The sequence below is a fragment of the Spermophilus citellus genome, assembly GCF_964194105.1.
Source record: "Spermophilus citellus genome assembly, chromosome: 3".
Taxonomy (NCBI): domain Eukaryota; kingdom Metazoa; phylum Chordata; class Mammalia; order Rodentia; family Sciuridae; genus Spermophilus; species Spermophilus citellus.
Genome location: NC_138184.1, coordinates 183,288,862 through 183,303,605, shown reverse-complemented (window position 1 = coordinate 183,303,605; position 14,744 = coordinate 183,288,862). Strand labels below are relative to the sequence as shown.

Genomic DNA, 14,744 nt, shown 5'->3' with positions numbered 1-14,744 from the left:
CTATAGGACCAACTAAATAATGAAGCAGTCATTAAGCCTGGAAACCTATTTCATATAGAGCAACTTTGCACACATGTCAGACACATAACCATAAGCGCGCATGGTTTAACATTCAAGTTCTTTCTGCTTATACTGGTCAAGTTCTCATTGAATGGTATGTATTTATTTTGTTTTGTTTTGTTTTTTTCTTCTTTTAATAAACATTGCCATAAAATCCTAATCAGTGATCTAATACGTAGCAATTTTAACAATTTTTTGAGTACAAAGATACTGACCAAATAGTATCCCACAAGAAGTAAAAAAAAAAAAAAAAAAAAAAAAAACAACCTCTCTGGCAATTTACTTTTTAAAACTATGACCTATGACAAGTCGTAACATTCCCAATTTTATATATAAACACACACACACACACACACACACACACACAGCATGAGTCTTGGTTGACTTCTAGCCAGAGCACTCCAGGGCCCTTACACTTACAAGGTGTACAGAGAAGACTTGGCCTCCTGAAAAGTCACTGTCAATTTAAAGGAAACAGAAGATCAAGTAACTTGTACTAGAATTGTATTCTGACAAGTTGCCTTTAAAATATCTGCTTATGCCAGGCGCAGTTGTGCAGGCCTATAATCCCAGTGGCTCTGGAGTCTGAGGCAGGAGGATTGCAGGTTAAAACCCAGCCTCAGCAAAAGCAAAGCACTAAGCAACTCAGTGAGACTCTGTCTCTAAATAAAATAAAATTAGGGCTGGGGATGTGGCTCAGTGATTGAGTGCCCTTGAGTTCAATCCCTGATACCCAGTAAAATAAAATGAAATATCTGTTTACTTCTGAAGTGTAAAATATTAAAAAACAAAAGGAAAACAAAATCTCTTCTTTTTGTCCTAAATTTTTCCCCAAGGTGATTTAAAAATTGATTTATTGTGAATATATACAATTAAATACTTTCAGTGACTAATTATTTCAATCTTTGAAATAGTGTCATTGCCATTTCATATTACAAGAAAGCTAATTGCTATTTTGCTTGCTGCCCAATTAACTGAACAACAACAACAAAAAAAAACAAGAAACAAGAAAATAAATATCATATGAAATAAAACTTTCAGTATATAAATACAACTCCAAAGAGTCTTCCTTTTAAAGTTCTATTAATTAATAGCTCCCCATTCCATACCATTATCAGTTGTAAATAATGGGTTTTCATTACTTCCCATAGAAAATGGATAGGAAATGGTGTAGTACAGAAATATAGTGAATAGAATAGAAGTGTTTTATAAGAGTAAAAAGTTCCCAAAATCCCACAAGTGGTGGTTAGCAATAAAATATATTATTAATATTTCATTTCTTTATTCTTTTGTGCCTTGAAATCTTGTTTTCTTTTTAAAGGAGGAAGAAGAGGGAAAGGCCACTGAAGAAGACACTGTGGTGAATCCTGGTAGAGACAGTGCCACAAACCAAATAAGGAAAAAGGAACCCCAAACTTCCACCACGACACACTATAATCACATAGGGACCAAGTACAATGAGGCCAAGACCAACCGAGCTCCAACAAGAGGAAGCGAATTTTCTAGAAAGGGTGATATTCCCAAGATGTCTTTGTATTCCACTTCCCAACCAGTTGCTGAATTAGCCACAGAAAAAGATGTTTCCATGATTCCTCAAACTGTGACTGAACTGCCACTGCATACTGTGGAAGGTACTTTGACCTCTTTCAATGATAGCTCTGAGACTGTCCTTAGATTTCCACAGATAAACTTGTCTGGGACTGCAGAATCTTTAAATGCAATTTCTATAACAGATTTTCAAGAGGTGTCTACTGATATCAGTGAAGAAGACAGTTTATTGACCAGTTTTAAGCTTGATACTGGAGCAGATGATTCTTCAGGCTCCAGTCCTGCAACCTCTGCTCTGCCCTTCGCCTCTGAGAGCATATCCCAGGGGGACATATTTTCTTCAGAAAGCCCAGAGGCAATCACATATGATGGCTTTAAGCCAGAAACTGCGAGAAATGTTTCAGAAGATCTAGCTTCATCAGGTTCAGAAGATTCACTAAAGGATCCTTCCATTGATGGAAGTGTGTGGTTTCCTAGCTCCACAGATGTGTCAGCACAGCCTGATGTTGGATCGGGTAGAGAGAGCTTCCTCCAGACTAATTACACTGAGATACATATTGATGAAACTGATAAGACAACTGAGTCCTTTTCTCCAGGCCCTGTGGTGTCACAGGGTCCCTCGGTCACAGATATAGAAATGCCACATTATTCTACCTTTGCCTACCTTCCGACTGAGGTAACCCCTCATGCTTTCACACCATCCTCTGGACAACAACATTCGGTCTCCACCATCAATGTTGTACACTCGCAGACAACTCAGCCGGTATACAATGGTGAGACACCTCTTCAACCTTCCTACAGTAGTGAAGTCTTTCCTCTAGTCACCCCTTTGTTGCTTGACAATCAGATCCTCAACACTACCCCTGCTGCTTCAAGTAGTGATTCGGCCTTGCATGCTACGCCTGTATTCCCCAGTGTTGATGTGTCATTTGAATCCATCCTGTCTTCCTATGACGGTGCACCTTTGCTTCCATTTTCCTCTGCTTCCTTCAGTAGTGAATTGTTTCGCCATCTGCATACAGTCTCTCAGATCCTTCCACAAGTTACTTCAGCTGCTGAGAGTGATAAGGTGCCCTTGCATGCTTCTGTGCCAGTGGCTGGTGGTGATGTGTTGTTAGAACCCAGCCTTGCTCAATATTCTGATGTGCTGTCACATCAGACCACTACTCATGCTGCTTCGGAGACATTGGAATTTGGTAGTGAATCCGGTGTCCTTTATAAAACGCTTATGTTTTCTCAAGTTGAACCATCCAGCAGTGATGTCATGGTGCATGCACATTCTTCAGGGCCTGAACCTTCCTATGCCTTATCTAATAATGGGGGCTCCCAACACGTCTTCACTGTTTCTTACAGTTCTGCAATACCTGTGCATGATTCTGTTGATGTATCTTATCAGGGTTCCTTATTTAGGAGTCCTAGCCGTATATCAATGCCTAAGTCTTCATTAGTGACCCCAACTGTGTCATTACTGCAGTCCACTCATGTCCTCTCTGGTGATGGGGAATGGTCTGGAGCCTCTTCTGATAGTGAATTTCTTTTACCTGACACAGATGGGCTGACAGCCTTTAACATTTCTTCACCTGTTTCTGTAGCTCAATTTACATATACAACATCTGTGTTTGGTGATGATAATAAGCTGCTTTCTAAAAATGAAATAATGTATGGAAATGAGACTGAACTGCACATTTCTTCTTTCAGTGAGATGGCTTACCATTCTGAAAGCACAGTCATGCCCAACATGTATGATAATGTCAATAAGTTGAATGTGCCTTTACAAGAAACCTCTGTTCCCATTTCTAGCACAAAAGGCATACTTCCAGGGTCTCTTGGTTATACTGCCACTAAGGTTTTTGATCATGAGATTAGTCAAGTTCCAGAAAATAACTTTCCAGTTCAACCTACACATACTGTATCTCCAGCATTTGGTGACACATCACTTAAACCTGTGTTTAGTGCAAACTCAGAGCCAGCATCCTCTGACCCTGCTTCTAGTGAAATGTTCTCTCCTTCAACCCAGCTTTTATTCTCTGAGGCCTCATCTCCTTTTCATACTGAAGTATTGCTGCAACCTTCCTTTCAGGCTTCTGATGTTGACACCTTGCTTAAAACTGCTCTTCCAGCTGTGCCTAGTGATCCAATATTGGTTGAAACCCCCAAGGTTGATAAAGTTAGTTCTGCAATATTGCATCTCAAGGCAACAAATTCTGCTTCAAGTGAAAGCGTGCTGCACTCTACATCTGTACCAGGTTTTGATGTATCACCACCGCCTTCTAGTATGCACTCTGCTTCACTTCAAGGTTTAACTATTTCTTATACAAATGAGAAATATTTTGAACCAGTTTTTCCTAAAAGCAAAAGTTCCCAGCAAGAGGTACCTTCTTTGCACAGTAATGATCAGTTATTCCAAACTGCTAATTTGGAGATTAACCAAGCCTTTCTTCCAAAAGGAAGGCATGCATTTGCAACCCCTGTTTTATCAATTGATGACCCACCACATACACTTATAAATAAACTTATATTTTCTGATGAAGTCTTCACCTCCACCAAAAGTTCTATTACTGATGAGGTATTTGCTGGTACTCCAACACTTGTTTCTGATACACTTGTCTCTACTCATCATTCTGTTCCTTTAGGAAATGGGTACATTTCTGTTACAGCCGTTTCTCCCAACAGAGATGGTTCTATGACCACAGCTAAGCTGCTGCTTCCTTCTAAAGCTCCTTCTAAGCTGACCCATAATGCCAGATCTGATGCTGATTTAGTGGGTGGTGGTGAAGATGGTGATGTTGATTATGATGATGATGATTATGATGACAGAGATAGTGATGGCTTGTCCCTGAATAAGTGTATGTCATGCTTGTCCTATAGAGAATCCCAGGAAAAGGTAATGAATGACTCAGACTCCCAGGATAACAGTCTTGTGGATCAAAATAATCCAATCTCACATTCATTCTCTGAGAATTCTGAAGAAGAAAATAAAGTCACAGGTGTAACCTCAGACAGTCAAACAGGTGTGGACGGAAGTCCTGATAAATCACAACCAACCCATGAGCTAATCCACAAGCACAATGATGGAAAAGAGGATGTGGACATTCAGACTGGTAGTGCCCTGCTTCCTCTCAGCCCAGAATCTAAAGGATGGGCCGTTTTGACAAGTGATGAAGAGAGCGGCTCAGGGCAAGGGGCCTCAGATAGCCTTAATGATAATGAGACATCCACAGATTTCAGTTTTCCAGATGTTAATGAAAGAGATGCTGATGGGGTCCTGGAAGCAGGCGACTCAGAAATAACCCCTGGATCCCCATGGTCCTCAACACCATCTGCTACTAGTGGACACTCAGAAGTGTTCAACAGTTCAGAGGCAGGTTAGTTATGACCAAGAGGACAGACAAAGGTGTGGTGATTTTATTGCTCTAAAAGTAAAGTAGAAAAAGTATGGGAAAATAGATATTTGGTAAAACAGCAGATCAAAACCTCAACAAGTCAATTTATAGGTTTTAAAGTATGGTTTTATTCATTATTTCAAATGAATATTCAACATATTTTGATCCTTACTTTTCTCCAAAATACATAAAGCAGTTTTTCTGTATTGTCAATATTTAAGAAGAATGCTACAGATGCCTATTATGTGTGGGAGCAATTATGTGTGGATAATACATTTTTAGTATATTACTTTCAGAACAAGATCAAAATGTGCTATTTTGAGATATTTTAATTTTCATATTTGTGTTCTAAAATAATTTGTACACTAGGTCTACTGAATTATACTATTTAGTAATAGCATGATATAAACACCTTCCAGTGATGTGCCCCATGTAAAGCAATTAGAGAAATTGCACATCAGTATCAACTTGGGGACCTTTAAGAAGAAATGCTCTTAAGTTTTGAAAGCTAACGATGAAGATAAAAAATAATAATTCCTTTCAACTTGCCTTTGACTCCCTTAATGTTACCTAAATGCCTAAAGAGGGCAGTGTAAACCAACAAAATGCATTTTACTTTGGGCTTGCTGTTATATAACTTTCAAAGTTAAATAATAGATATTAATATGCGTAGTATGTATAGGTATTGTATGACAAGATATAAAACACTAGAACATTTTCTGGAAAGATGCATTTCATTTGTTAATGTATTTTATGCAAATTGGTTTATTGGCCAGATGTTCCTTAGAGCAGATGACTTGCTGCATATATAATACAGATGTCTGCTTTAAATGCCAATGGGAAGGAAAGCAAGGTTCAGTTCCTTAAGTGCATTAAATACTAGATAATTTCATTGAATTGATGATAAGAATTTTATAATTTTCATTTATTGAATGATAAGGTATTTTTAAATTAACAGTGAAAATATTTAAATCTCTAGTTAGAGATAGGCTAATTTAATAGTCTGCATTCTTATTGCGTCAAAGCAAATATTTATAATCCAGCATATGAATCAACCTCATTATGATATTTTTCCTCTTCATTATTTTTATCCTTTGAATTAGTGTACTTTTCTTTTAGTGCAGCACCAATTAAAAGTTTGTATGTTTTGATAGAAGTTTTTCTGTATTCTGACTTGATACCTATTTAACATTGCATTTCAGTTTAAACACTTAAACTAACATGTGAGTATGAATAATGAGTCCACAGGTTACTATATTCATAAGTGTTGTCATATGTGTGTGTGTGTGTATATATATATATATATATATATATATATACATGTATATATATATATATATGTATGTATATATATATATATATATACATGTATATATATATATATATATATTAATTGTTATTTGTTCTCAATTATAGTACTTGTTCTTTGAATTCTTATTAGATTTATTTTAAAGGGTAATATTAGGAATCCATCAACTTTTTATTACTAGGTATTGACATAGATGTGTTCTTGCTATATTATACTATCATAAAAAGACTCTGTATGTGTATATATGTGTGTGTTACACCTAGAATTAGTGACTTAAGTAACAATTTGCTATTCAATCAATTAGTTAGATGTATTTAATTATTAAGAATATGGTCCCCCACTAATGAGGAAAAAAGTATAAATATAACATCCAGGATCATCAAATAATGTAATTAATGAAAATATTTAAAACTCTAGTTAAAGATAGGCTAATTTAATATTCAAACAAGAAAAAAAATAAGATCAAACAAGACTAGGGGCAATTATTTCTTGTTTTTAAAGCTATATCTGTAAAAAAAAAAATCACCATCTACTTCATATGTCCCTTAATCTGAGACTTAAAATTCATGGTGTATTTCTAAGAAATAGAATAATTTTCAAGATCTATTGCTCAAAACAATATAAATAAGTTAAATATTATTATCTGGTATTTTATAAATAAGTAAACAGAGACCCAAATACTAGATTAGTTAATACAGTTTATAGAAAGACTAAATACAAAAGTTAGCCTAAAAATCTGTATTATTAGTTTCTATCTCTTAGAAATTGTATACTTCCATTATTGAGAGCAATAATTTATATATATGACACTTAACTTTTAATACCAAAATTATAATGCTGTATTCTCATAACATTTTGAAATATTAATATTAGTTCTTTATTTCCTAATTGCCTACTAGTACATAATTATCATTTAGGGAATTCATATACACTACTTATCCTCATCAAAGTGTATATATGTATTAGTTTCAACTAAATGAAAATTAAATCAATACAAAAGGTTGTTCCTCATTTCAGTATATAAAGTAACTAGTTGATTTTCTGTACTTTCATGTGGTATGCCATCTTGCATAAAGCATCTAGATTGTGTAATATATAATTACAATAGCATTATCATGCTAACTCCTCAGTAAAAGAACTTAAGGTCAGTTTTCCCAGAGAATTTATGAGAAAAGTCTATATAAAAGACTACATATGTGTGCATGTGTGTATATAATGCTTGCATATAAATTTTATGTGTATTTGTTGTATATTAAATACTTTTTGTGTTATGTATATTCCATATATATCAAATATGGCAAGACATATCTCACAGATATGTGTTCATATACATCTACTATAAACCAGACATGTATTTTATATATATATATATATATATATATATATATATATATATATATATCCATATACATATTGTTATGCATATTTTTGGTAATCAAAGACCTGTTGGATTATATAAGCTCACGTTGTACATACATGAATCTACATTATTGGTTCTCAATTTTTATCATGGATAAAATCACCTTGAGGACTTGTCAAAACACAATTTTTTTTATCTTTACCCACAGAGTTTCTGATTCATAAGATTTGGTGTGGTTTGGGGAGAGCACAAAATTTTCATTTGTAACAAGTTACAGGTCACATTGATGCTGCTACTCTCAGGATCCTAAGTTAGGAATGACTGGTACAGATAATACAATTAACCACATATGTGATTACCAGGTACCAAGGACATTGCTATGTAGATTATTTATTACCCAAAGACTTACTTTCCGTTTAGGTAACAATAGTTACAATAGGAAAAAATGTAAAGATGACCATGTATGAAACAAGGTGCTGTTTTAATTTCATAAGGAAATTTTTACTGTACTCATCTGATTATTTAAATGTTCAGATGAGTCTCCACAGAATGCATAATGACCAGAGTCTGTGGTTGGCCTAATAAAAACTGAGGCTTTGGCTTTTCTTATGAGAATTATGAGAACATTAACTATAGCACAGGGTTTGTTGGACTTACAGTATTTTTCCTTTTTGTACAGCTTTATGATATTTAGTCTCATTTTGGAATTCCACTTTTTTCCTAACAGATGCATTTATAATTATAAGAGCAGTCATTTTGGGAAATACAGTTGTCATTTATGTTCCTCTGATGCATTTCCTGTCTGAGTGGATTATATTTACAGCCCTTTCTGCCATCATTCTTAATTACAGAAGAAAATCATTATGTTCAATCTTAAGTTCTCTGTAGTTAGAACATATTTTAATGCCACGTACGTGCATTTATATCAATCTAAAATTTCTTACTCTTAAATATTTGAGATCAAATAAATTCCCTCAGTCTTGGGTAGATTTGGTATAAAACATCAAATGTGCCAACTGTGTAGGAAGCCTTTAAACCTTGACAGGGAACATAGTTTTAGTTCTTCCAAAAGTAGAAAAGATAAGGGCTCTTAATTTGTAGTAACATCAACACACCATGTTGGGACAACCCTCCCAGCTTCCCACACAGCAGAGAGGAAGGATTGCCACTAACACTCACAGTTCTGAAGTCTTTTAGGAACTTGGAAGGATATATCAGTTGCAATGATTTTTCAAAGTGATATTTCAGTAATGGTTCCTGACTGGTCACAAAACTAATCATTTGCCACATTTTGAAATTAACCCAAGGAATGTGTTCAGATTTTTTTCAGGATTTACACTTGTATATTTGAAATGAAATCTCTTAGATATATGTATCCATTCAATTCTCATGCAACAAATAGTATTTCATTTTGATGGATGAAAACTGCAGATAAGAAAGACATTAAAAATAGCATTTTTACAATTAATATAGTTTGCTGCATTGAAAGATGATCTCGGTGTATAAAGTATTCTATCCTAAGAGGTTTTTCTTCATGAAATATTAATTGCTCCAATTATTTGCATAATTACAGGGTTAAATAATTCCATTAAAATTAATTTTAGAAAATCACATATGAAGAGTCAGTAAATATCTTTGTTTTCCTGTTCATTTTTTTTAAACTGGGAGGTTTTCTCATTTCCATACTATGCTTTCCTGTGAGCAAGCTTTTTTAAGCAGCATTAGGTGTACTTCTTGCCATGGAATCCCCCCTCCCTGGTGCCAATCACTGCTGGGTTTTTGTCATTTTTCAGTTCTAATATCCCACCTTACTCTTTTTTTAACTTTGTTTTACTTAAATTGTCATTTAATTGTAGACACTCTTTACATCAAAGAGTCCCAATTTTAAGGTAAGTAACAGCAATGAAGGCTGCAGTTAATCCATTGAAAAGCGTTGTGACTGATCCTTCATCTTAAATGTCAACTCTCTTGATTTTCTCTGACTACAGAGGCCAGTAATAGTAGCCATGAGTCTCGTATTGGTCTAGCTGAGGGGTTGGAGTCTGAGAAGAAGGCGGTTATGCCCCTCGTGATCGTGTCTGCCCTGACTTTCATCTGTCTAGTGGCTCTTGTGGGTATTTTCATCTACTGGAGGTAAGTTGAGTGTCTTTTGTGGGAAATTTCATTCATAAAGCTGAGATTTTGCCTGTATTTCATCTGAAATGTCTTCAAAGCATATTCGAGAGAGCTGCCATTAATTTATTCAGGTAGCTATGAATAAGGGGAATTTGTGAATCCACAGACACAGTAATTAAAGGGTTGACAGTTCTATGTACTCAAACTTATAAAGGTAAAATGGAGGAACTTTGACTTCAGTTAATATTTATTATGGTATTTTGATGGTTGCACTTTCATACTAATCTAATTAAAATTCAGACATTACTACAGCATTTAACATAAACCTTTTTACCAGATGTTGTAATCTAAAAATTTTTATTTAAGAAAACATAATTTTGGGATGTGGTAAAATTATTTTTAATAACAGTTTGTACAAGATACACATCAACTGCATACTAATGAAAATGATAACCTGTGCACAAAAGTAAAAATCAAGCAATTAAAATACAAATACAAATAGGGAGTAAAGTTAATGAATTTATTTATGAATGGGGCTTTAAACTTATTCATAACTTGCTTTGAGGGTAAAATATAGCTTCACTCTTATCAATAACTCATTAAAATCTTTAAGAGACAGGGATAATTGCACCCATCATAAGTTTTCCATCCTGCAGCAAGCAGAACACAGAGCTCATTAGTGAATTTCCTAGGGACATGATGTAAGTCAGTAGAACTGTCTGTTGGAAGACAAGGACTTTTCAAGATACAAGCATTCATATATATCTATAAACCAGAAAAGGCCTAGCTTAGTAGTTTATATTCCTGTTTTAAAAGAGAACTGTGTTCAGAAAATCTATAATTAATTCCTTTTTGTTTAGCAGGATCATTTTATAAATTCATATCACCACTTTTTATGTGTTATCCCAAAACATATTCTCTCAGTTATTCCAAAATATTCCTTGTACTTGACTATTTCCCATGCTGTACTGACTGTATTAACTACTATTGGAAAGTGTAAAAAATGAATGAGAGTCACTGACTTTTAAGAAAATTGTGCTTCTTGAGAAAAAGAACTCTCTATGAAAAATTTATAAAACATTACACAAAATTTCAACAAGTGAAACCCAATGCTGAGTGGTCAGAGAACAAGGGATCTTGAGAGGCCAGAATGGGCAGGATAAATGTAAAATAAAATGTAGAGCTGCAACAAGATAGGATTCGGGAAGTAGAGGAGAAGGGCATTCCAGGCAGGGGTACAGCAGTCTTGAGGACCAGGAAGTGGGGAAAAGCTGGATATGGCAAAATCAGTGAAGCTTAAAACATAGTTTTAAGTCATAGTTTAGTCATTGGTTGTCTAAAGCAGGATGCTTTCATGACCCAGTGTATTTCCTATCTGACTTCTTTTACAGAACACATTAGAATTTGGACAATGGAAACCAGATCATATTTTGTTAACTCATGGGTTAGGAGTCCATTTAACCCATAGGAGATGCAAACAAAGATGGTTTCTTAAATCTGCCCCAGTGATTCCTATAATTGAGTGTCTTATTTTACATAATATTCTATACACCACAGAGAGCTTCAAAAATTGTACATAACCCATAAATGTTTGTTCAGCAAGCATTCATCTGATTGTCTTCCCACTTTTCACTGGGCTTGTTGACCAAATTTCTCACCACATTTTGATATTATGTTTATTCAGATTGCTGGGTTTTATCTAATCTGATTTTCTCTGCCAAATCTTTTTTTTAATTAATGTAAAGTGATGTCAGATTATAAATAAGATGGAAAATAAACCAAATTTGTTTCATGGTAAATAGTGCTAATGTGAAGTTCCAAAAAAGACGTCAGGTGGTTTATAGTTAAAAGACTTCAGTAATTAGAATGAGTCTCTTGATCCACATTAAGATTTAAAGTATATTTTGTGCGATTTGAAAATCAGTGTCTTATTTGATATGATTTGGTATTTCATGGAAAATTAAAATCTGAAGTCGTTCTGATCTTCTTTTAGTAATGGGTCTGCATTATGGTGAGGAAAAGATAAAATTGCTAGTTGAAAATATACAAACTTGAATCTCACCAAATAGTCCTTTCTCTTTTTCTCACTAATAGCACTTTATGTGCCTTAAGAAGAGAGTATAATAGTTTAAAAGATGAGAATTTTTGTGGTTTAGGTGTATATTTTTCTCCATCAATTAATTGCTCTGACAAATTTATCACTCTTTGCCTATCCATCTGAAAATTTGTTGAATATTGTTAAATATCTCTCTTACTCACATTTCTTAAAATTAATTCACTATAAAGTGTAATTTTTTTCAGTAATTATACACTAGAGCTAGTGTTGAATCACAATAGTTCATTCTCCAGGATTTGTTTGAATTACTCAAATTCTCGTGTAGATTCAGTTGTAAGTAATGCAAGATACAAACATTTAGACCTTTGTGGAAACTGCATTCTGTGGAAAGGTTACAAATCCAATGACATATAAATAACAGTATGAGAGTAATAATAGTCCTTACAAATTTTTCCAATTCACATCTTCAAACACCTTTTAAAAACAGCTTCCGTGAGATAAAACTAATATATCACAAATGCCATCTGTTTAAAATGTACAATTCAATGATTTTAATCCATTTTATTATTTCCTTCATGGTATTTCTGCATGTGCTTATTGGATATTTATATGCTTCCTTAAGAGATATTTGTTCAAATACTTTTCTATTTTTAATTGGGTTATTTGTCTTTTTATTACTGAATTGTGAATAATTTTATATATTTTAGATACAAGTCTTTTATAAGTTATGTGATTTGCAATTATTTTCTCATTATGTAAATGGTTTTCTAACCTTCCTAATTATATCTTTTAAAGTACCAAAATTTTAATTTCGATGAAAGCCAATTCATCCTTTTTTCTGTCACTGCTCATATTTTTTGGTATCATATCTAAGAAGGTATCACCTAAAATAAAGCCATAAATATTTATTTCTATAATTTCTCCTAAGAATTCTTTTTTTTCTGATACTGGGGATTATTGAACCCAAAGGGTACTTAACTACTAAGCCACATCCCAGCCCTTTTTTATATTTTATTTAGAGACAGGGTCTTGCTGAGTTGCCTAGACCTCCTGCCTCGGTCTCCCAAACCACTGGGATTACAGGCATGTGCCACTACGCCCAACTCTCAAGAATTTTACAGAAGAAGAACTCACATTTCCTAATTTCAAAGCTTATTGCAAAATGACAGCATATCAGCAGAGCCTAGTACTGGAACAGGAATAGACAAATAGATCAATGGAGTAGGATTTAGAGTTCAGAAATAAACTCTTAAATTTGTGGTCAATGGATTTTAGACAAGGTTCCTAAGATCTTTTACCATTTGTTTAAAGGACAATTGGATATCCACATACAAAAATCAGGTTAGACCTTTGTCTTACGTCATACAAAAAAAAATTGAACTGAAACAGGATCGTATTCTTAAGAGTAAAAGCTAAAACCATAGGATTCTTAGAAAATATATAAACATTTTTCTAACCTGATTGTTTAGAGAAAATTATCTCAAAATGGCAAAAGAAATCTTCTCTTTCCTCTAACTAATCTAACTTAAGGAGTTACCCTGTGTTTTTTATGAACTTTGAGAGGAAGCACATTATAGCAGAAAGACAGAACAAGTTATAGGTGATAAAATCTTCCTTGAATTTGCTATATGGCCTTGGGCAAGTCACTTACCCACCTATGATTTAGTTCCCTCTTTCTGCCATCTGGCCTCCCTAGGTCACCATTAAATTTGCAATAAGACCTTCTCTAAGGGTTCTGTGAATGAATGCAGCATCCTAAACATTGTTTCATATTTGTATAAGAATCCTGAGAAAAGGAATAATAATTACACATTTCCAGCTATTAATTCTAAATACTGTGATGAAAAGGTGTAAATTAAATAATCAGATTCCCATTGATTGATAGGACCTGCATCTACAAGTTGAAAACAGTCATCACTTTTTCCATCATGGCTGAGTGATAATTAGCAGGAGACACAGTTATCAACACTTAGCACATAGACGTGAAGACATTCACTGCACATTCAGAACAGATGGACTATAGATACTGTCTTGTCATATGTTAAATAATATGCCTTCAAAGTACTTTCCAGATGTTTTAAGGTATAATTTACATGAGCCAAACCATAAGCTTCTAAGAGGCAAAATAACTTCAACAGGGAAGGTTTTCAAATAGTTCTTTTTAAATAAAAAAGAAAAGGGCAGATTTTGAGAGATTTTAAAGAGTTAGAACCTAGAAAATTCCAAAGTTGTATTCAGCAAAATGGCACATTATCAAAAACAGAAAAAAGAACTTTCCATGTATGCAGTTGTTTGGGCTGGGAGAGTGGAAAGAAAAGCAATATTAATTCACTCTTGATCTTAAATTAAATTTTGGATCCTTGAAGGTATCTGCTCGCTCAAATGGAAATCTCCTGGTGCCATACTGACTTTTAAGTAGACTGTCATTTCCCATATAAGACTACACTGTAAAGTATGTATTGCTTGGTAAGCAATATACAAATGACCTTCATCCATAAGTTAGCCTATATGATTTTAATTTTTTCACTAATAAATATTTTTGGTGTAATATATAAGGTTCTTTGGAGAAATTAATGCCAAGTAATATTACTAGACTTACTTCTAAAACCATCAAAGATTTAATCCCATAGTTAAAACCAAATAGAGTTGGTATTTATCCAGTTACTAAGATGAGCATTAACAACATGTTAAGCCTCAATGCTAATATGTTAATTTACTTTTTTGTATTTTATCAGATGTTGCCTTTCTTCCTATTCTCTCAGAGTTATTGGCACATCCTCTGTTCATTGGTCTTACCATCTCTCCATCCATCCATCCTTCTCTACCTATAAATTTCATCTTTCCATCTCAAATGTTTTGACATTTCAAGTTATTTCATCTGAGGCTCAGGTAGGCAAGAGATTCCAGGATGCA

At 34.0% G+C, this 14,744-nt stretch overlaps 1 protein-coding gene across 4 annotated transcripts in view; it reads left to right on the top strand.

The window, feature by feature from the left end:
• Positions 1-14,744, top strand: part of PTPRZ1 (protein tyrosine phosphatase receptor type Z1) — a 173,562-nt gene that overhangs the window by 126,826 nt on the left and 31,992 nt on the right. For 2 of the 4 annotated variants that reach the window (XM_081287320.1, XM_081287319.1), the window contains exons 12-13: positions 1,382-2,381; positions 9,649-9,793. In XM_081287320.1, coding sequence (XP_081143446.1) covers positions 1,382-2,381; positions 9,649-9,793 — 1,145 coding nt within the window. Of the gene's footprint in view, positions 1-1,381; positions 4,974-9,648; positions 9,794-14,744 lie in introns of all 4 variants that reach the window. The other 2 variants (XM_081287318.1, XM_081287317.1) reach the window with 1 other exon arrangement.